The sequence below is a fragment of the Staurois parvus genome, unplaced genomic scaffold (assembly GCF_062004578.1).
Source record: "Staurois parvus isolate SC_StPar_1 unplaced genomic scaffold, SC_StPar_1.0 ptg000092l, whole genome shotgun sequence".
In the NCBI taxonomy this organism is placed as follows: domain Eukaryota; kingdom Metazoa; phylum Chordata; class Amphibia; order Anura; family Ranidae; genus Staurois; species Staurois parvus.
In genome coordinates, this window is record NW_028317888.1 from 162,527 (window position 1) to 186,535 (window position 24,009).

The 24,009-nt window shown below is 47.9% G+C and overlaps 1 protein-coding gene and 1 pseudogene across 1 annotated transcript; both read left to right on the top strand.

The window, feature by feature from the left end:
• Positions 1–835: 835 nt before the first annotated feature.
• Positions 836–1,952, top strand: LOC149468089 (uncharacterized; annotated as a pseudogene).
• A 9,406-nt stretch (positions 1,953–11,358) lies between these two features.
• LOC149468090 (uncharacterized) lies at positions 11,359–14,752 on the top strand. Its single transcript, XM_089670662.1, has 3 exons — positions 11,359–11,385; positions 14,270–14,476; positions 14,600–14,752. The coding sequence occupies exons 1-3, from the start codon at positions 11,359–11,361 to the stop codon at positions 14,750–14,752; spliced, it is 387 nt and encodes a 128-aa protein (XP_089526788.1).
• Positions 14,753–24,009: the final 9,257 nt, after the last annotated feature.

A 24,009-nucleotide genomic window follows, 5' to 3' on the forward strand; every position in this document is an offset into this window, starting at 1 on the left:
ATCCTTTAGGTGGGGCAGGACCCCGGGCTGCAACGGTCTCCCAGCAGAGCTCTATGTAGCGCTGTGGGACCTCGTGGGCCCGGACCTGCTCGAGCTGTACGAGGAGATGATGGTGGAGGGCAGAATGCCTCCTTCGTTGAGGGAGGGAATGATCACGACCCTGTACAAGCGTAAGGGGGAGAGATGTGATTTGAAAAACTGGCCTCCCATCTCTCTCCTGAACGTGGACTACAAGATCCTCGCCAAAGTTCTGGCCAACAGACTGAAGGCCGTCATCGGACAGATCATCCACACGGATCAGACTTGCTGCATTCCTGGCCGCAGGACTGCGGACAGCCTAGCGCTCGTCCGGGACACGGTCCAATACATCAAGGATCGCTGTGTGCACGCGGCCCTGGTCAGCCTTGATCAGGAAAAGGCCTTTGACCGCATCTCCCATGGGTTTATGTGCAGAGCCCTGCGCAGGTTTGGTCTTGGGGAAATGTTTTGTGTGTATGTTGACCTGATGTATAACAACATTTGTAGTACGGTGCAGGTGAATGGCTGGAAAACTGACCCCTTCCCGGTCCTCTCCGGGGTCAGACAAGGCTGCCCTCTCTCACCTCTGCTTTTTGTTTGCTGTATAGAGCTCTTCGCGGAATGCATCAGGCAGAATCCAGAGATCGGGGGAATCACCGCGCCGGGACCAGACAGAAGGGAAGTGAAGTGCTCGCTCTACATGGACGATGTGACGGTGTTCTGTGCCAACCAACGCTCCATCGACCTGCTCGTCCAGACCTGCCAGGACTTCGGCCAAGCTTCGGGGGCAAAAGTCAACTGCGGGAAGTCGGAGGTCATGCTCTTTGGAAAGTGGTTCCTGCCTTCTTCTGCATCCATGCCCTTTGGCATCAAGACAGACTTCATGAAAATCCTGGGAGTTTGGTTTGGTGCTGAGGGCGCAGCCCTGAAGTCTTGGGAGGAGAGACTGTCAAAGATGCGACAAAAGTTTGGACTTTGGAGCCTCAGAGACCTTACCATCGAAGGGAAGACACTGGTACTCCGCAATGAGATTCTCCCTGTGTTGCAGTACCTCGCCCAGGCCTGGCCCCCACGTGTCAACACATGCAAGACCATCACCAGGGCGGTGTTTCACTTCATCTGGGGCTCCAAGATGGACAGAGTGAAGCGGGCAGTCATGTTCAAGGAACCCCTCAAGGGCGGTAAGGGCGTGCCTGACATCGCAACCCAACTGAGGGTGTTCTTTGCCTGCAACTGCATCCGCAGGACCTTACCTAAAAGGATTATGGATTCTGGCGGGAACGCAATGTCACGCTTGTTCCTTTTGCCTCTCTGGAGATCCCTCGGATGGGACAATTGGGACAGTTCCATCCCCTACAACTGGGACACCCCTTGGTACTACCTGGATACCTTCAAGTTTATCAAGGAGCTGGGGCTACAGGGAGTCAAGCCTGACTTGTGGAAACCGAAGACCATATACAAGCTCATCAGAGCAAGTGACATTTTGGAGTCGGTTCCAGGCCTGCCTTCAGACACCTGCAAGGTGGTCTGGAGGAACGTTTCTTCAAAGATCCTCACCAACAGGCACAAGGACCTGAGCAGATACAGGCACTGCCCCTTCTGCATCATCCATGAGGAAACGGCTCAGCACGTTTTCTGGGAGTGCTCTTTTGCTCAGGACCTGTTGAGGGCCCTGGAACCCGAACTCAAGGACTTTGTGCCACAGAGAACCATCACACACTTTGGGGTGTTGAACGGACTTTTCTGTGGAATTTTACTCTGGAACACATTGACAGCGCCTGGAGGGTGCTGTGTTGTTTTAAGGACGCTTTATGGTGGCCAGGAAGTGCCTCATCCACCAGCGGGAGAGGATGTCCATTGAGGGCTGCCGCAAACTGATCCTCAGTCTGCTCAGAGACTATACCTTGATGGACTTTGAGGAAGAGGACGTCTGAAGATCTCCCCTTCCCCCTACTCCCCCTTGTGTGTCTTTGTCCTTTCAATAAAGCTTTGGGCCTGTGTCCCCTTTTCCCCCTCCCCGCCCCCCCCCCACACACCCAATGCTTATTGTAAATTGTAACAATCGTATCTTGCATGATTTGTAATTGTAGGAAATGTTTTCTAAGCATGCTATGGTCTCGGGGTAAGCGGCGTTATGCATGACGTGTTGGTCTGGGGATTCATTCGCCACGCACATCACGTCAGGCATCATACCGCTGAGTGAATGTATTTATTGAATGTATTTATTGTATGCCTGGAACTATATTGCAATGTGGTGCGCTGCGTCGCAGTACAGGGTGAGATGTACCCCGATTACGAATATCGTGTTTTTTTATACTTCTGTAATAAAGTATATTTTTCAATCAAAAAAATCCTATCTCCTGACTCTCCGGACATGTAGTTCCGGGTGCCGTGCTGGTTGTTTTCTTACATTTATCCCTGTTGCAGGCAAGCAGCAGGGCTTACTGAAGAAAGTGATTGGTAGACTCCGGGGGGGGCGGGCTGCAGCTGGGCACGCTCAGTGTCTGTGACACTTGTTCAGACAGCACACTTCCCCCCTCCCTCCCCGCATAGACGGGGGAGGAGAGAGATTCTGTTTTGCTCCGCCTCTTCCCGCCCCTCTGCTCTGTGACTGCCCCGTGGGGGGGAAATTTGAAGATCCATCCGGTTGTAGAATTGGGGATGTCTGAGTCTGCAGAGAGCAGCCTGGGGGTGAGCGATCTCTGCTCTACCATGGAGCTTTCCCCACCTCCTTCCCTTCTCTCCTTATCTACCTCCCCCCTCCCTGTTCTTCCAGGAGCTTCATACTTCCCTATTCCATGTCCAGTTGGCAGCTGAGCTCTGACCTAAGGGGGGGACTCTGCTGAGCTCTGACGTAAGGGGGGGGGGGGACTCCGCTGAGCTCTGACGTATGGGAGGAGGGACTCCGCTGAGCTCTGACGTAAGGGGGGGGGGACTCCGCTCGACACTGACGTAAGGGGGGGGGACTCCGCTCGACACTGACGTAAGGGGGGGGGGACTCCGCTCGACACTGACGTAAGGGGGGGGGACTCCGCTCGACACTGACGTAAGGGGGGGGGACTCCGCTCGACACTGACGTAAGGGGGGGGGACTCCGCTCGACACTGACGTAAGGGGGGGGGACTCCGCTCGACACTGACGTAAGGGGGGGGGACTCCGCTCGACACTGACGTAAGGGGGGGGGACTCCGCTCGACACTGACGTAAGGGGGGGGGACTCCGCTCGACACTGACGTAAGGGGGGGGGACTCCGCTCGACACTGACGTAAGGGGGGGGGGACTCCGCTCGACACTGACGTAAGGGGGGGGGGACTCCGCTCGACACTGACGTAAGGGGGGGGGACTCCGCTCGACACTGACGTAAGGGGGGGGGACTCCGCTCGACACTGACGTAAGGGGGGGGGACTCCGCTCGACACTGACGTAAGGGGGGGGGACTCCGCTCGACACTGACGTAAGGGGGGGGGACTCCGCTCGACACTGACGTAAGGGGGGGGGACTCCGCTCGACACTGACGTAAGGGGGGGGGACTCCGCTCGACACTGACGTAAGGGGGGGGGACTCCGCTCGACACTGACGTAAGGGGGGGGGACTCCGCTCGACACTGACGTAAGGGGGGGGGACTCCGCTCGACACTGACGTAAGGGGGGGGGACTCCGCTCGACACTGACGTAAGGGGGGGGGACTCCGCTCGACACTGACGTAAGGGGGGGGGACTCCGCTCGACACTGACGTAAGGGGGGGGGACTCCGCTCGACACTGACGTAAGGGGGGGGGACTCCGCTCGACACTGACGTAAGGGGGGGGGACTCCGCTCGACACTGACGTAAGGGGGGGGGACTCCGCTCGACACTGACGTAAGGGGGGGGGACTCCGCTCGACACTGACGTAAGGGGGGGGGACTCCGCTCGACACTGACGTAAGGGGGGGGGACTCCGCTCGACACTGACGTAAGGGGGGGGGACTCCGCTCGACACTGACGTAAGGGGGGGGGACTCCGCTCGACACTGACGTAAGGGGGGGGGACTCCGCTCGACACTGACGTAAGGGGGGGGGACTCCGCTCGACACTGACGTAAGGGGGGGGGACTCCGCTCGACACTGACGTAAGGGGGGGGGACTCCGCTCGACACTGACGTAAGGGGGGGGGACTCCGCTCGACACTGACGTAAGGGGGGGGGACTCCGCTCGACACTGACGTAAGGGGGGGGGACTCCGCTCGACACTGACGTAAGGGGGGGGGACTCCGCTCGACACTGACGTAAGGGGGGGGGACTCCGCTCGACACTGACGTAAGGGGGGGGGACTCCGCTCGACACTGACGTAAGGGGGGGGGACTCCGCTCGACACTGACGTAAGGGGGGGGGACTCCGCTCGACACTGACGTAAGGGGGGGGGACTCCGCTCGACACTGACGTAAGGGGGGGGGACTCCGCTCGACACTGACGTAAGGGGGGGGGACTCCGCTCGACACTGACGTAAGGGGGGGGGACTCCGCTCGACACTGACGTAAGGGGGGGGGACTCCGCTCGACACTGACGTAAGGGGGGGGGACTCCGCTCGACACTGACGTAAGGGGGGGGGACTCCGCTCGACACTGACGTAAGGGGGGGGGACTCCGCTCGACACTGACGTAAGGGGGGGGGACTCCGCTCGACACTGACGTAAGGGGGGGGGACTCCGCTCGACACTGACGTAAGGGGGGGGGACTCCGCTCGACACTGACGTAAGGGGGGGGGACTCCGCTCGACACTGACGTAAGGGGGGGGGACTCCGCTCGACACTGACGTAAGGGGGGGGGACTCCGCTCGACACTGACGTAAGGGGGGGGGACTCCGCTCGACACTGACGTAAGGGGGGGGGACTCCGCTCGACACTGACGTAAGGGGGGGGGACTCCGCTCGACACTGACGTAAGGGGGGGGGACTCCGCTCGACACTGACGTAAGGGGGGGGGACTCCGCTCGACACTGACGTAAGGGGGGGGGACTCCGCTCGACACTGACGTAAGGGGGGGGGACTCCGCTCGACACTGACGTAAGGGGGGGGGACTCCGCTCGACACTGACGTAAGGGGGGGGGACTCCGCTCGACACTGACGTAAGGGGGGGGGACTCCGCTCGACACTGACGTAAGGGGGGGGACTCCGCTCGACACTGACGTAAGGGGGGGGGACTCCGCTCGACACTGACGTAAGGGGGGGGGACTCCGCTCGACACTGACGTAAGGGGGGGGGACTCCGCTCGACACTGACGTAAGGGGGGGGGACTCCGCTCGACACTGACGTAAGGGGGGGGGACTCCGCTCGACACTGACGTAAGGGGGGGGGACTCCGCTCGACACTGACGTAAGGGGGGGGGACTCCGCTCGACACTGACGTAAGGGGGGGGGACTCCGCTCGACACTGACGTAAGGGGGGGGGACTCCGCTCGACACTGACGTAAGGGGGGGGGACTCCGCTCGACACTGACGTAAGGGGGGGGGACTCCGCTCGACACTGACGTAAGGGGGGGGGACTCCGCTCGACACTGACGTAAGGGGGGGGGACTCCGCTCGACACTGACGTAAGGGGGGGGACTCCGCTCGACACTGACGTAAGGGGGGGGACTCCGCTCGACACTGACGTAAGGGGGGGGGACTCCGCTCGACACTGACGTAAGGGGGGGGGACTCCGCTCGACACTGACGTAAGGGGGGGGGGACTCCGCTCGACACTGACGTAAGGGGGGGGGACTCCGCTCGACACTGACGTAAGGGGGGGACTCCGCTGGACACTGACGTAAGGGGGGGACTCCGCTGGACACTGACGTAAGGGGGGGACTCCGCTGGACACTGACGTAAGGGGGGGACTCCGCTGGACACTGACGTAAGGGGGGGGGACTCCGCTGGACACTGATGTAAGGGGGAATGATAAATATGATCCTTCCTATGACTTGTTTGCTCTGAGGCAGTGCTGTGAAGTCAATGTCGGGTCATCATGAACTTGATGACTTTTGATTGGAGTTGCTGGATAATCAGGATAATTGCCCGATATCCGGCTGCAAGGCTCCAATCTCCGGCAGCCTGCTGCCTGACAGGAGTGACGTCACTGTCACTCTCTGCAGGAAGAGAAGGGATTGGATTGGATAGCAGGAGAATGCTGCTGGTGGAGCAGAGAGGGCTTTGGGGGAGGACTATGTTCTCCTCCCTCCAATGGCAGCTCAGTGTGGGTAGGAGGGGGGACAACAGGGGGAAGACCTTTGGTTCCCAAATATACTGTAATACCCAGGACATTGTACAGAGTGGTGGTGGGTTCCTGGGGCTCTGAATTCCAGCACCGGCACTGCCAGGGCCTGTGTCATGGGAGGTATTGGAGTGTCTCCAGAAGATGTTCAGCACTGACCCCTGACTACCGTTCAGTCTATGCTGAGCATACAGACCTCCTTTAGAAACAAGTGCCCACCAAGGGGTGAAGAACTGACCTTCATTCCACTTGGACAATATTATTTGACCAGTGAGATGGTAAGAAGGTGAAGGTTGTCTTCTTTTCATGGCTGGAGTTCTGTAAGGAGGTTTGAAAGTAAGTTCAGGTAGGAGGACCATCATAGACCAACAGCCCCCCTCCCTAACTCAGCGACTCCCTGAGCCATTGTACCTCCTCTTCTCTCAGAGATCTCCTATCAAGGATCCAAAGTCCTTCAGCTACTCTACCCCCTCAGAGAACTTGGGATCCACTATCCTCCAAGGGGCCCCAAAGTTCTCCATTATCTGTACCCCAAAAGAGACCCCTCAGCTCCCCTTCATCCATCAGAACCCTTAGAGGACCATATTACTAGAATTTATCTCCACAATGAGGAGAATGTTCCGGCCCCGGAAGTGGGGGAATGTTCTGCCCCTGAAGGGGTTCATCTGGGTTCCCACACTATATATGTGTGTATCATCATCTGCTGGAGATAAAAGACGTCACAGTGACTATGGAGGAAGAGGACGGATGTGGCTGTGGAGGAAGAGGACGGACGTGACTATGGAGGAAGAGGACGGACATGACTATGGAGGAAGAGGACAGACATGACGGGGGGTTACTGGGTGTAAATAGGAAATAACAGCTTATTACCTCCTCTGTTGCCCCTTTCACCAACGTCTCCTTGCTGGTTTCTACCATATGGAACTTCCTGTCTTTATTCCAGATGACTTCCTGTCTTTACCCAACATCACTTCCTGTTTGTACCTGACATCATTTCCTTTCTGTATTCCATAGAGACCTTCTATTTAGGTATAAGTGAGATCACCACCTTGTGGATTTCAGAAGAACTGCAGAAACATAAAAATATCTACCTTACAGGGCTACCAGGGAAGTTCAAAAATAATAAATAATAATAATAAATAGCTCTTATGTTTAATAAAGATATTTTATTACATATAGAAAAGTCTTAAAAACACAGAACACAAAATACAAATGTATAGTTAATAAAACAGATACCACCAAAACTGATCCTTTTGTTGAAGAAAATGCAAAAATACATCCTAAAGTATAAAAATATCTATCAATCCACTGATAATGAAGATGTTGGACATAAATGACAAGGATGTAATGGTCACAGAGGAATGGTGGTGGAGATCTCTCACAGTAAGAACACTTCCTTGAATGGTTCTATAAATAAAGAATGAATCCTGGAGGGAATAAAGCTGTAAAGCAATAAATAATATATAAACTGGGCCATCCACTTCATCCATAAAGACATTGTGATTGAAGATCTTCTAGATCACATAGAAGGAGGACTCATCCATGATTTCATACATTTGTTTGGAAGGATAGAACAATCCTCAGAAGGGAACATGTAGGATGACAGGAAAGGCTCCTGACTGGTGAGATCCTCCAAACATAATGATGACATCCATGAACTGGAGCGAGCTCGTTGGGGTGATAAAGCCAATCTGGAAACACTGTGTAGACGTTCTCCAAGAACTCAGCACAATCAAGGTGTGGAGAAAGTCTCCAGGTGGGTTTAGCCTGTCATTTATCATAGGTAGAAATGTCCACACATGGACTTCCACAGGGACCCCCGAGACTACATATAGAACTTGGAGGTACCTGTAACATGGAACAGGATTTGGTGTTGCTGGAAGACTGGTCAGATCAGTGGAAATTGCAGTTCAATGTTTCTGAATCGTGAACTGGGGATGGGTAGCGGGTACAAAGCTCCCTGGGATGGGCACACTTTCAGGGACAGATACCAGTCCAGTGATGTAGTGACAAACAGTGCAGTGTTTATTGGTGCTGATTACAGGTGCTGTACAATGTTCCACAAAGTAACGGCAAAACCCTCAAAACCAAAATCCTAGCCGTGTCCCGGCACTAACTACACAAACACGATTCCTGACTATCAGGGTACTGGGGCAGTGGACATTTTTTGTTCTGTTGAATTGTTGGGGAGGAGACACACTGTGTATATAAACGGCAGGAAGGTGGCAGTGCAGGGGTGGGTGGCCATTTATAAATGGCCTCCCCGCCCCCTGCTTGTGTGCGCTCCCTGGGAGCATGCAGCACCACAATCCGGTGCCCGCTGTGTCCACCAGACACAGTGGAACACCGTTCATTGTACGGGACCTCTGTGCGAGGTCATGATCATGTGATCACTGATTGGCCAATCAGTGATCACATGTCACTTCTGACATCATTGCTTACTACGTGTGAAATCTGTAAATGATCACAGAGGTCACATGGTACAGGGCTATTCACAACAGCCTTGTACCATGTGACAAGCTGTGACCAATCACATCTCACACAGTATTTCTCAATGGCTGCAAGAATGCAGCCAGAGAGAAGGCGAAATTATTCCTCTTTATGGGTGTAAAAGCAATCGGTGTAAAAAATAATTTAAAAAATCTTCATCACCCCCCACAGGTAGTACAGTGTCACCATGGTGACAGTATGTTAAAAAAAATAATAATAATAATATAAAAAAATAAAATAAAAATGTTAAAATATTTTTTAAAAATTATAATTTTTGGTTATAAACTAATTTGGGTTATTTTTTGTTTTACTAAAAAGATAACGGAATACATTTTGGCCAAGATGTATGATGAAATATTTATTTGCAAAATTTTGTAAGAAATAAACTTTTTTTCAAAATTTTTGGACTTTTGCATTTATAAAGCAAAAAAATAAAAATACCACCAAAATAAAGTTTTATCTGTCTCAAAAAATGCTAAAAAAATCATATGGGTACAGTGTTGCATGATTGCGCAATGGTCATTCAAAGTGTGACAGCGCTGAAAGCTGAAAATTGGCCTGGGCAGGAAGGGGGGAAAGTGTCTGAACTTGGAGTGGTTAAAGAGGGGTGGGCTCCCACAGGTCCACCTGCCCTTGGTCTAGCCATTAAACACATGTGCCTCTACTAGGGGGGTTCAATTAGTTTGTAGAGTTAGGACTACAGAATATTGGGGTGCGGTGACGTGGCTCTGTAGCTTACAATGTGATTGCAAATGTGTGCTAACTAAACCCGTTTTTAACGCATACTGTTAGACGGGGTAATTCGGTTTGTTTGCAGGATGGCTGGCAAGTTGAGCCGGGAACTTTTCTCTTTTGTTGTGTGACATGCGTTGCCCGTTCAAGTGCTCCTTGCTGTGAAGGCCAGTTATAGACTGGGGCAGCGGCCATTTCTTGTCCTATCAGGGTGAGCAAGCCTAGTGCTTGTCAGTCTCTAAATATGCAGCTTTACCCCAAGAACCCGTTGGAGGACCCCTGGCTGAGAAAGGCTGGACTAGGCAGTCATATATCTCTGCCCCCCTTGGTGGGAGTGGAGGTGACCCCTCTATAAGTGTAGTGATCCCCCCAAAGGGGGTAAGTTTGTTCACTCCACCACTCTGCCTCCCAACCCCAAGAACTGTCTCAGCCCCAACTGGCACCCCTGACAATAGTGAAGTACAAGGACCAATGAAAAGCACACACGGTATAATAAACACAGAGATCAGCTTTACTGTAAGACCTCTATGGGAAGTAATAAACATGAACAACAGGTATACGTTCGGTGAATCCAGAGAACAGCAAATCCTGAGACCGGAAGCAATATAACTCACTTTTACACTCAGGCTGCTTTCAGGGGATTCCAACCGTGAATAACCCCAAGAGGAGAGGAAACACTTACATGGCGCCCTCAAAGTGGGTCTAAACTAAACTCAGCTCTATGATGTCCAAGCAGGAGGAGAGCAGAAGGATGACTCTCTGTGGTGTCAGACTTCTCCCTTCTAACCCCCGACACCACAAGCCCAATAGGCAAACACTGCGCCCAACTGATGCTTCATAGCTACTTTCCAAGGTAGAGCTATTCCCTCCCACACCATGCAATCTAGAGGCCTGAATACGCATGCGCGTGCCCGTATGGCACCAGTAACTTCAGTCTCTTGGTAACAGGATGAATGTTGGGGTCTTCAGCGAGACACTTTCATTGGTGCACTTACACTCCTATGGTAAAGTATCATTGTAATCCCGTGGCAGGATTTGTATAGCAAAGCAAACACTGTGTCTGTATAGCAGGACCATCTACACAACCCAGTGCCTGGTGAGTATGGGAGAAGTGTCATGTCTCTGTGTGCCGTGTTCCTGTCATCTGCCAGGGGGCAAAATCCCTCTCACCAGATCCTGGGACTAAGGCCCAAACCATGGTCCTGGAAATGACCGGCTCCTGTGGTCACCTCACGATGAGCCCTTCACACTGTCGGTGTAGGCACTGTACTGTAGGCCACATCTCTCAGGTTGGATGTTCCCTGACTGATGCAGATACCTAAACATGGAGTGAACTGACCCTGAGCACTTCTCTGCCAGGTCCAGACTGTCTCCTGCCACATGCAGACTGCCTCCCCTCAGGAAAAACAAGATGAAGTCCTTCACTCTGCTCTCACTAAGCATGCTGGTCTCTGTAGTTCCATCCCTCATATCAGCCTATCAGGCCATTTCTGTTCAAGACTGCATATCCCACAATGCTTTGCAGCTGCACCTCCTGCTTGAGAAAGTCCCTGTCATTGGCTCCTTTAATACCTCTTCTGATTGGCTCTCTCTGTATTACAGTCTGAGAGGAGAAGGGAGGGGCTGAAATCCCTGACTGCCTTGTGTGTATCCAGTGCAAGTGTCAGATTTCACAGGAGATGCCAGTCAGCAGGTTACAGCAGTCACAGATAGGAGTCATTTCCTCCCTACACAAGGATCTACAGTCCATACACACCCAGCACAAGGCCGGGGTCACACTACCAGACGCTTCTCGGGCTGCAGTTCCTCTGCGCTCCACAAGGTGGGGATCTCACTTCTACCCAGACAGGAAGTCTCTATGGAAGACAGACAGGAAGTGATGTCAGGTACAGACAGGAAGTGATGTCAGGCACAGACAGGACGTTCCGGGTGAGAGCTGAGTTGGGAGGAAGCAGAGAGGAGACGTTGCTGGAAGTGGCAGCAGAGGAGGTAATAAGATGTTATTTCCTATTTACACCCAGTAACCCCCCATCATGTCCGTCCTCTTCCTCCATAGTCATGTCCGTCCTCTTCCTCCATAGTCATGTCCGTCCTCTTCCTCCATAGTCACTGTGACGTCTTTTATCTCCAGCAGATGATGATACACACATATATAGTGTGGGAACCCAGATTAACCCCTTCAGGGGCAGAACATTCCCCCACTTCCGGGGCCGGAACATTCTCCTCATTGTGGAGAGGTGTCACCTTCTCACCTCATCAGTCTATACCAGTGGTGGGCAACCTTTTTTTTCAACTGAGCCAAATCTCGCCAAAACCATGATTGAAATTTATTTTGAGAGCCACATTTTTAAAACTGAAAATACATCTCCCATATAGTAATTAATCCCCCATATAGTAATTCATCCCCCATATAGTAATTCATCCCCCATATAGTAATTCATCCCCCATAGTAATTCATCCCCCATATAGTAATTCATCCCCCCCATAGTAATTCATCCCCCCCATAGTAATTCATCCCCCATATAGTAATTCATCCCCCATATAGTAATTCATCCCCCATATAGTAAGTCCCCCATAGTAATTCATTCCCCATATAGTAATTCATCCCCCATATAGTAAGTCCCCCATATAGTAATTCATTCCCCATATAGTAAGTCCCCCATATAGTAATTCATCCCCCATATAGTAAGTCCCCCATATAGTAATTCGTCCCCCATATAGTAAGTCCCCCATATAGTAAGTCCCCCATATAGTAATTCATTCCCCATATAGTAAGTCCCCCATATAGTAATTCATCCCCCATATAGTAAGTCCCCCATATAGTAATTCATTCCCCATATAGTAAGTCCCCCATATAGTAATTCATCCCCCATATAGTAAGTCCCCCATATAGTAATTCATCCCCCATATAGTAAGTCCTCCATATAGTAATTCATTCCCCATATAGTAAGTCCTCCATATAGTAATTCATCCCCCATATAGTAAGTCCCCCATATAGTAATTCATTCCCCATATAGTAAGTCCCCCCCCGTGTCAATTCACTTACCTTTGCTCCGCGCGTTCCTCTCGTATTCCCGCGCCGTTCTGGTCTTCAGGGCGGACTGTGAGAGGAGAAGAGTTCGTCACGCTGCCCCGCCTACATCCTGGCTGCCCCGCCTACATCCTGATAGCTGCAGAGTCCTGACGCCCGAGAGGAGGGAGGGGGGCGGCCATCCGAGAGGAGGGGAGAGGAGGAGAGGAGGGGGGGGGGGCGGGCGGCCGCCCGCCCGCCCGCCCGAGAGGAGGGAGGGGAGCGGGCGCCCGGCACACAGGAGAGCCGCATTTCAGTTTGTAAAGAGCCGCATGTGGCTCGCGAGCCGCGGCTTGCCGACCACTGGTCTATACTAATGGATTATATCACTTTTATAAGTGGCGGGGAATGGAGAAATCTATGACATCACACTGACCTCACAGCTCCTCCTCCCAATGTCCTCCATCCAGAGTCAGAGAATCCTATGACATCACACTGACCTTACAGCTCCTCCTCCCAATGTCCCTCCATCCAGAGTCAGAGAATCCTATGACATCACACCGACCTCACAGCTCCTCCCCCCAATGTCCCTCCATCTGACATTTTTCTGATGCTCTTAGGATGTGGGGTCCCTTGGTATCCTCACATGTAAAGTGGGACTGTTGGTCCTGCGTTGTATGTTATGACATCAGAATGCTGCAACATGCCTATACCCTGCGTAGTGTGGGGGTCCTGTGGGGGGGAATCATACCTCAGCCTAAAGTGGGGCTTTAATAAAATGGAGACCTGAATGGAGAGGTGAGGAGGATTCTGGGAATATCATTTGATGTGACTATTTGTGTTCAGATGTAGAGTTTTCCTCCTGTGAAGTCTGGAGATCATATGACATCACATTGCCTCCACCTCCCTCCCTGATAGAAGAGAGAAAGAAGAAGAAGATTCTAGAAGTCACCAGAGAGATCACTGAGCTGCTGACAGGAGAGGTGAGCGGTGCCGGGAATTCTGGGACATTCTCCAGTAACAGACAAGGGATGTGTCTGGATGGTGACTGTATCATTGTGTGTGTCAGGTTCCTATAAGGTGTCAGGGTGTCACTGTCTATTTCTCCATGGAGGAGTGGGAGTATTTAGAAGGACACAAGGATCTCTACAAGGACGTCATGATGGACAATCAGCCGCCCCTCACATCACCGGGTAAGAGGAGACTTTATTGTAAAGGAGAGAGCAGTACGGAGGATCCACCTAGATCCCCCATCATCTGATAAACACATAGAAACAATGGATTCAGTCAGTGTGTGTGTTTCCTACAGATGGATCCAGTCATGGGAACCCACCAGAGAGATGTCCCCGTCCTCTGTATTCCCGGGATTCCACACAGGAAGGTCACACCATCCCTCACCATCATCAGGTAGATGAGGAACAATCACTGATAGTATCATTAGGATCTGTACATTATCTGCATTGTTACCATTGATGGCATTTTTATTATATATTCAGAGTGGAAACCTGAGAGATCCTAAAGTTGAGGTTAAAGAAGAGATAAAAGAGGAGGAGGATGAGGATGGGGGGATGGAGGAGTCAGAGCTTCTAAAGAAACACAAAGATCTGTACCAGGACACCATGGTGGAGTCATCCAGCTACAGGAACCCACCAGAGAGATGTCCCCGTCCTCTGTATTCCCGGGATTCCACACAGGAAGGTCACACCATCCCTCACCATCATCAGGTAGATGATGACAATTATTGGTAGTTGTGATTTATACACAGCATGTTTGTTACAATGAATGTTTTATTATATCTTTCAGAGTGGAATCCTCAGGGATGATAATATTGATGTTAAAGAAGAGTATAAAGAGGAGGATGAGGAGTATGGAGTGATGGAGGAGTTTTCAGAAGGACACAAGGATATGATGGAGCCACCTAATACCAGGAACCCCCCAGAGAGATGTCCCCGTCCTCTGTATTCCTGGGATTCCACACAGGAAGGTCACACCATCCCTCACCATTGCAAGGTTGGTGGGCTGGAGGATCTAGAACATGAACTCATGAAGACAATGTGTGGATTTTGTGTGTGATGTCACAATCATAAATCTTACATTTTACAGATGATATTTTCTCTCATTTCCTTGATTTAGAGTGGAGATCCAATCGATATAGAATTTGAGGTGAAAGCAGAAGAAGAAGAGGCGTATGTGAGGGATGATCAGCAGTCTATGGAGGAGGATGGAATAACGGGGACATTTATAGAGGAGGACACTCCTACAGAGATCAGCACAGGTGGGTCATGAACACTAAATCCATTCCTCCACCCATACTGCTCACTGATTGGTCCAGAGTAGGGCGGGGACTGGGTGATATCAGCCTGTAATCCCCTGGTCACTTTCCTGAGCTGTGTTCCCCGTCCTGTATTCCTGGATTTCTCTCGGATAATCTTCCTTCTCTGTGCTGCAGACACAATTTATGTCTCTAGACTGGATTTATGGAGGTTCTGGGGTTCAGCTGGCAGAAAAATGTTCATTTTCACAAGTGTTAAGATACCTAAGCACCTTGGACAAGTGATTTCTTTCTTCTGCCCCATGCCCGGGTCTAGTAAGATCTCTGACAGAACATTTCTCCCAGGGTTCCTTGCTCTGTGGTCTGCTGGCTGTGCCGGGTGGAGGGATATGTCTGTAGTGTCTCAGACCCAAGTCACTGAGTGCAGTCTCAGGAGATGGGAGGCAGCGGTGTGGGATCTCTGCAACTTGTCTCATGTAGACATTTAATCTTCCACTGATTACTGAATACCAATATTATCAGTCCTGACCCTTACACTGTATCATTTATATTGTACATTACACAGTCCTGACCCCTTCACTATATACTCTATGTTGTACATTACATACTCCTGACCCCTGCACTATATACTCTATGTTGTACATTACATAGTCCTGACCCCTGCACTATATACTCTATGTTGTACATTACATACTCCTGACCCCTGCACTATATACTCCATGTTGTACATTACATACTCCTGACCCCTGCACTATATACTCTATGTTGTACATTACATCCTTCTGATACTGTATAGTCCTAACATTTGTATCCTATATAATAAGTTGTACATTACATAGGCGTTACTTCTTTTACACCCATTTCCTCCCAGCTGGACATTTTATATCGGATGATGTGATTGGAGCACAGACTTTTACATGGTGATAATAATGTGATAACATCCTCCAACTTTGGACCCTTAAACAGAAAGTGATAATGAGGGAGGAGTCAATACCCCAATGATGGTGGTCTTCAGGATCAGTCCAGTCTTCATCTTGGTTGTTCTCCCCCCATCCTCACTCTCTGACCTCTGGTGTGGCTCAGCCCCACTGTTCATCATGACTAAATCATGGACTAAATAAGGAAGTGCAGTACTTCTTGTGTGGGGAAGATGGCGATGAGTGATAGAGGGGGTGGGGACCCTCGTCCTATAATCCCCTCATCACTGTCCCTTCTATAAAAGACAGTTCTGGTTGTTTCCTCACTCTCTGACTAAGGTCCATGAATAAAGAAATGACCTGGTAGGAGATCAGAGGAGCCATTTCCTAGTTCCCTTGAGGGTGGAATTGTAAGCTCCTCAGAGACCAAGCTGCCTGATGTGGGCGGAGTCCTGGTTTGGGGGAACCAATCAGCTCCTGTCTAGTAATCCTCTTTGTCTTTGTATTTTAGTCCATGGCCGGGAGATGAGGAAAACCTCCGAGGATTGTCTCACTTTGTCTCCAGACTGGAAAGTAGAAGATGAGGACATCACACAGTATAGTCCAGGAGAAAACCCGGCTCCCTCCAATGTCCATACGGCACCACCCAGTGTAGATGGACCATCGGATTCCTCGTATCCTGAGGAACCTCAGACTGTGCGGGACCAGGCCGACCTTCCAACAGGGAAGAGGTTCTCCTGTACTGAGTGCGGGAAAGGTTTCCATTATAAATCCCAACTTAATAGGCATAAAAGATGTCACACGGGGGAGAAGCCGTATTCCTGTCCAGAGTGTGGGAAATGTTTTTCACATAAGTGCCATCTTGACATACATCAGAGATCTCACACGGGGGAGAAGCCGTATTCCTGTCCTGAGTGTGGAAAATGTTTTTCAGTGAAGTGCAGTCTTTACAACCATCAGAGATCTCACACGGGGGAGAAGCCGTATTCCTGCCCTGAGTGCGGGAAATGTTTTTCTCATAAGTCACATCTTGACACGCATCAGAGAACTCACACGGGGGATAAGCCATATTCCTGCCCTGAGTGCGGGAAATGTTTTTCACAGAAGTCCAGTCTTTACAAACATCAGAGATCTCACACAGGAGAGAAGTTCTATTCCTGTCCTGAGTGCGGGAAATGTTTTTCACATAAGTCACATCTTGACACACATCAGAGATCGCACACAGGGGAGAAACCGTATTCCTGTTCTGAGTGCGCAAAATGTTTTTCACAGACGTCCAGTCTCTACAAACATCAGAAATCTCACACGGGGGAGAAGCCATATTCCTGTCCTGAGTGCGGGAAACGTTTTGCAGAGAAGTCCAATCTTTACAAACATCAGATATCTCACACGGGGGAGAAGCCATATTCCTGTCCTGAGTGCGGGAAACATTTTGCACAGAAGTACCAACTTTACACACATCAGAGAATGCACACGGGGGAGAAGCCGTATTCCTGTCCTGAGTGTGGGAAATGTTTTTCATGGAAGTTCCATCTTTCCAGGCATCAGAGATCTCACACGGGGGAGAAGCCGTATTCCTGTCCTGAGTGCGGGAAACGTTTTGCACAGAAGTACCAACTTTATCCACATCAGAGAATGCACACAGGGGAGAAGCCATATTCCTGTCCTGAGTGTGGGAAATGTTTTTCTGTGAAGTGCCATCTTTCCAAGCATCAAAGATCTCACATGGGGGAGAAGCAATATTCCTGTCCTGAGTGAGGGAAATGTTTTGCACAAAAACAGATCTTGTCACACATGAAAGGTCTCACACGGGTGAGAAGCCATATTCCTGTTTTGAGTGCGGGAAATGTTTTTTAGACAAGTCCAATCTTTACAAACATCAGAGATCTCATACGGGGGGAGAAGCCGTATTCCTGTCCTGAGTGCGGGAACTGTTTTTCACAGAACTCCTAGCTTTACAAACATCAGAGATCTCACACAGGGAGAAGCTGATTTCTACTTCTTAATGAGGGAAATGTTCCTCACTGAAGTCCTGTCTTCCTGTACATCAGGGGTCCCACACAACCCTGGAGGCGTATTAGTGCCTTGAGTGTGGGAAATGTCTTCTAGATGAATGTTGCTGGACATCCCAGCTCTCATGTGGGGAAGAAGCACACCCTGATATACACCTCAGATATACTCCATGGCTGATCTTCATCATGGAAGAAACAGTTCCTAAGGAGATCAGAGGCCCCCAAAAACATGGATGAAGTGTGGGACCGGGTCGGCCAATGATGGCAGGAGAAAAAGAAAAATGGAGTCCTGCCCTGTGATTGGCTGAGTACAGTTTGTGGTGGGAGATTTCACAAACACTTGGAAGTTGATTATGATTACTTTGTGGACAAATGTTCCAAGCACTCATTAGGCCCACAGTTGAAGGTGAGGACAATACTTGCATGGTGGGGGATCACTGAAGAGGTGGGTGGTAATAAAATGTCCCAATTCTAGAAGAGTGACTGATGGTGTACACATGGAAGCAATGGAATTGTGTGTATACCGGGAATGAAGGAGTGATTGGTGAATGCACATATTGGGACTTTCCCGTGTCTTTCTCCATACATGTTTCTTCTTGTATGTTTCCCGTGATACAAATGTCTGTGTATATGATCGGCACATGATGGTCTGTCTATGACAAACGTTTCATTGATCTGATCATTTCCATGGTGATTGTGGACACATTGGCCCTGATTTACTAAGACGTGAGTCTACCAGCAGACTCTGACCATTCAGGCAGACTCAGTTAAATCAATGAGGACCTGTCAGTCCTCTGAGTGGCGTTTAGCAATCTCATTGATGAACGTCTACTTTACTATTAGTAAATGTGGAATCGCGTCTGGCACATTTTTAGGTGCAATACCGGATATGTTCGCTAGATGGCGCAGAAGCGCGGGCTTTGTACCATTGGCGGTTTCCTGTTGGCAAAAGAGAATACTTAGAATGTAACATAATTAGTACACCGAGATTAGAATTGTTTTTTTGCTGTTTCTCCAACATGATGAGACAACTGATGCATTTACTAATGAATGTCATACATTCTATTTTCAGATGTTAAACATTTTCACACTTATATCTGTTCACACCATTTGTGGTGCAGAAACGCGTGCAAGAGCACGCATTGTCCAGCACAGCAAAGAAATGCAATACCCTCTGCAGATGTGCGCAGGTACCATGATGAAAACTTAATTGCACCTCCACATGTCTAGTAAACACAGATGCATTCACAGCCACAAAAACGCATGGCACCACACTACTGTGCGGTTAGGTGCAACACACTTTTACAATAACATGCCTGCAGTATTTTTGCATGTTCCCACACATTAGTCAGCTCATTGAAATGAATGAGCTGAGGAAAAAAAAAGTAAAAAATGTCCCATTCACACAGGTCCTCTGTCCTGTACAGCATGAATGAGGGGGTTGTTCATGTGGCTGGAGCCACCTGTTACACTATGGGGAAACAGCAGCTGTATGAACACAGGTTGTCATCTGACAGGTGTGAAGGCATGGGGAAGTGGCCCTGAATGCTCACTGTCTGTGTTCAGGGCTGTACACCTGCACCCATATGCTTGTCAAATTATGACCTGCAGCATTTCCATTGTGTAACATAGGTTGCCTGCAAACGGCGATAGCCACAAAAACAACCACTGATTCCCACGCTACAGGCCACAGCACCCATGTGAATGAGCCCCAAGACCTCCATTACACACACAGCTTTATTTATGAACTCAGTACAGTTTTATCCTTTAGATTTCACAGGAATATGGTTGGGATTATGTCCATTAATAATGTTTTTAGTGTATTTTTACCATAAATATAATTTGGATATTTTCTCTGGCGGTGGGGGGCTGTCAGGTATGCTGTATGGGGCCCCATGATATCTAACAGTGGCCCTGTATGCTTGTGTCTGTGCCACCTGTATAGTTAGGAAGAACCTTGAACCTCTACTATGTACCTCAATGGATCTAGGAATTGGACACTTTCCCTCCTGAAGATACAACCATTATTAGTAATGTTTCCCCGGCCAATGAGGATCAGCTCCTCGGTGGAGAACAGCGATCTCGCCATGTCCAGATGTGGTCTGGAATTCCACAAAAGAACAATTTACAAAACTAAAAAATAGACTTGCAAATTACCACTAAACTCTCCTAACCACACTCCCATCCACTAACACTTCCGGGTGTGTGCAAACGTCCTTCTGCCAACGTCATGACGTATTTCCAGTATGACAGCTGCTCTAGTGCCTCCAACAGCCGTCTTGGCATTTATTTGTGCACCATAGCAATTTTACATGCGGCTCCATTGTGTATATGACATTCGCAAATATATGTTTGCAGTTCTATTGTGGATTTGGCATTGGTGAATGTATGCTTGCAGCTATACTGTGTATATGACATTGGTGAATGTATGCTTGCAGCTATACTGTGTATATGACATTGGTGAATGTATGCTTGCAGCTATACTGTGTATATGACATTGGTGAATGTATGCTTGCAGCTATACTGTGTAGATGACATTGGTGAATGTATGCTTGCAGCCAGGGTGGATAAAAATCAATGATTTTTTAAAAAAAAATTTAAAAAATCAGATTTTTTTGATTTATATAGGATTTTTTTTATTTAAATCTGATTTTTTTAAATTTAAATCGGAATTTTTAAAATAAAATGCTATTGTCCTCACGCACTATTATTATACATGTCTTATCAGCTGCAAAACTGAACATCACCAGGCTCTGGCGTTCCAATACCACTCCTACTCTGTCCCGCCTATTGACCGATCTTAACTTCTCCTGCGAGATGGAGAGAAACACTGCACTCCATAATTCCTCGTACTATAAATTCAAGACCCAATGGACTCGATGGTTACAGAATCCCAATTGTTCAATAAAATGATATTACAACATCCCTTTGTACTACATCACCTTGACAACTACGGTGCCTTCACCCCCCCCCTCCTCCCCTCTCTCTTCTCTTTCTACTCCCCCTAAATACACCCACTAACGTCCCAACTGGTTCACATAAGGAAGCATACCTCTCATGTACCTTACCCAAAACTTTGCATAGTACCTCGGCCAGATGGTGAGGTGCCGTTAGCTCATTCTCTGAATGCATATTTTGCTTGTATTAATGTGAACTGCTTTATACCACTGTTTTCAAATGTTTTTGTATGTTCAAAAATCTTCTAATAAAAATATCTGAATATAAAATAAAATGCTTTTTGAGGAAAATATATTACCATCCAAAGGTTATTCCATCATGAAATAAAGATTTGTTTTTTAATTTTGTAGAATAAGGCTGTATATGTTTAATTTGTTTGGTAAATAAATTCCATGAATCCATTCACAATGTCATGCTCTTCCGGAGGTTTTTGTAAGATTATTGGGCAGTTTCTCTGCCTACAAGATATTATCACAGATGTTGGTTTACTTTTGCAGTTCTCAAAACTGAATTTGACTCAGCGGAGATCACATGCCTCTTCTTCACAGCAAAAATGTTATAACATGAACAGAGTTAAGAAAAAGACCTTCATCCTAACTTCTACAAACCTATGAATACAGAATCAACTCCTTCAGTGCTAAGTTTCTAGAAGTTCAGTGAATAGAATAGAAATAATATTTTTCTGATTGTTTGGAGTGGAATAGATCTGCACAAGAAGAAAGTGAAACTAAGTGTGAGGAGGAAGGGGCTGACAGTCTAAGTTTCTTCAAATATATATATTTTGTTTAGCCAAATTAGTTAAAAAACATGGATGTTTGTTTCAGCAAATAACATATCCTGTAATGTTATTGTTTCAGTTGAATAAATCTATATAAATTGTTATTATTAACCCCTTGACGCCGACGTAACACAAATATGCGGCCTCACGGACCTGGGCTTTTTTCCGTGGGGCCGCATATTTGCGTACCTGTCTTTGTGTTGGGAGCGCGCCCCTCAGCGTGCTCCCAGCACCGAGACCGCGGTGTCACTGAGAGCACCGGGTCCCGTTCTAATGATCGGGACCCGGGACTCCCGGTCCCGGGTCACATGATCGCTGTGATAGCCTCTGATTGGCTATCACAGTGATCAGTCACTGTGCAGCCCGGCCCCCTTGTTTTTTTTTCTCTCTCTCTCTATGAATGGAGAAGAGAGATACATTGTATCTCTCGAACTCCTGTCAGAGAGAAGAAAAAAAAAGTTTGTAAAAAAAAAAAAAAAAGATAAATAAATATTAAAAAAATAAAAGAAAAAATAAAAAAAATACCTAGATCAAGGTTTGATCTAGTTCAGTGCCAGGGTTAGTGTTTAGGTCAGGGTCAAGGTCAAAGGTCAAGGTCAGGATTTAAAAAAAATTGGTATCAGTGTCAGTTAGTGTTAATGTCAGTGTCAGTTAGTGTTAGTGTGTTTTAGGTAAAAAAAAAAAGACAAAAACAAAATGCGCACTATGGTTTCTGGGCTGTACTACGGGTACAAACAACAAATAACATACACATATATGGTATTTCTGCGATCGTCAAGAGCTGGAGAATTTATTTTGGGTTGCTCTTTGGTGGTAGGTCATGGTCATAACAAGAAACACATAGCTAAATAAAAAAAAAAGGATTTTTTTTACTATTTTTGGCCAGTTTTCCTTTGATAATAAAAAAAAAATCAGGAGATATCTATTACCATTTACCACCAAATGAAAGCCCAATTTGTCCTGAAAAAATCAAGGTATAATCCACCTGGATGTGCAAAGTAGTTGTGATGATATGTACAGTTTTGCTATCACATGTCAACGGTGCAGAATTGTGCTTAGGCCTTTAGATTTGTTTTACCCTTAGGCGTGAAGGGGTTAAGGTAATGATTATTTTTCTCCTTCCTAAGTACAACAGAAAAGTTGTTCAAATATGAATGATTAACCTATTAAACTGGGGATAAAAAAACTAAAATGAAAAGTTGTTATTCTAAAAATCTTCATCTACTTGCATATTAAAGTTATACCGGCAAGAATTAGTCTTTATGTAGAAAACTAGGATTTAAATCAAGCCTCACTGACTAGTGATTTAAATTGTGATTTAAATCAGTTTGATTTAAATAAAATCCACCCTGCTTGCAGCTATACTGTGTATATGACATTGGTGAATGCATTTTTGCAGCTATACTGTGTATATGACATTGGTGAATGTATGCTTGCAGCTATACTGTGTATATGACATTGGTGAATGTATGCTTGCAGCTATACTGTGTATATGACATTGGTGAATGTATGTTTGCAGCTATACTGTGTATATGACATTGGTGAATGTATGCTTGCAGCTATACTGTGTATATGACATTGGTGAATGTATGTTTGCAGCTATACTGTGTATATGACATTGGTGAATGTATGTTTGTGGCTCTATTGTGTATATGACATTGGTGAATGTATCTTTGCAGCTATACTGTGTATATGACATTGGTGGATATATATTTGCCGGTAAAGGCCCAAAGTCAACATAAATTGGGGGCCCATTTTATTACTGTTAAGAGGATTGTAGAAGAAGAATAGCTAGCTGCACATTGAACACAACCTATTTATTGGTACAGAACATGGTCCTGTGGTGCAATAGGGGGCTTTTGGTTAGTTAGTTTGGACATACTTGAACATGTGCGCTCTAACACGGAAGATTTGGGCATATTATATAGCTAGCAAAAATAAGTGTTAGGGGTGCGAGTACTAGAACATGATATAATCCCTCAGAAAATACATAGTCCAAATGTTTATTGATCAAATACACATTCCACATTTATTTGGACATCAACAACAAGTAGGTACATTCAATTTCTTGGAGAAAAAAAAAGCAGGATTGATGTTGCTAAAATAGAACAGTAATGCTCATAAGAGCTTACAATCTAAAAGATAATACTTCTAATGAACTGTGCTTTCACAGGTTACAGCAGGAAACAAATGGTTAATATGAATCATGTAGTAGGCTTATCTATCCACAAAACAAGCTGCAGATCAAAATATCAATATAAAAATACATACGTGCCAAAATAAAACACCTCCCACCTCCCCAAATCCCCCACACATACATTTCTTATCAGGTTTGTCTGAAAACTGCATTTCAGTCTAAATGAAGCAAACTTGGAAGAGCAGAGCAATGGACATGTGTTAGGATTACAATGCAAAGATAATAAACACAATCATTGTACAATAACAAACAAACACACCTTAGAAGGAAGAACATGCAAATCATTTACAGCCCACATCAAAACACAGCGTGAGTGTGGCCTGGAGCAATTCACCACAATATCTCCCCCTCAAACCACCACAGACAAGGACTTGCAGAAATAATGTGCCTGTACAAGGCAAAAATCAGC

Bases quoted from the DNA above. Each gene is read 5' to 3' on its own strand.
- LOC149468090 (XM_089670662.1), top strand. From the start codon at position 11,359: ATGTCAGGCACAGACAGGACGTTCCGG. The intron at 11,386-14,269 runs GTGAGAGCTGAG...TATATCTTTCAG, and splicing joins GCACAGACAGGACGTTCCGG to AGTGGAATCCTCAGGGATGA. The intron at 14,477-14,599 runs GTTGGTGGGCTG...TCCTTGATTTAG, and splicing joins CCATCCCTCACCATTGCAAG to AGTGGAGATCCAATCGATAT.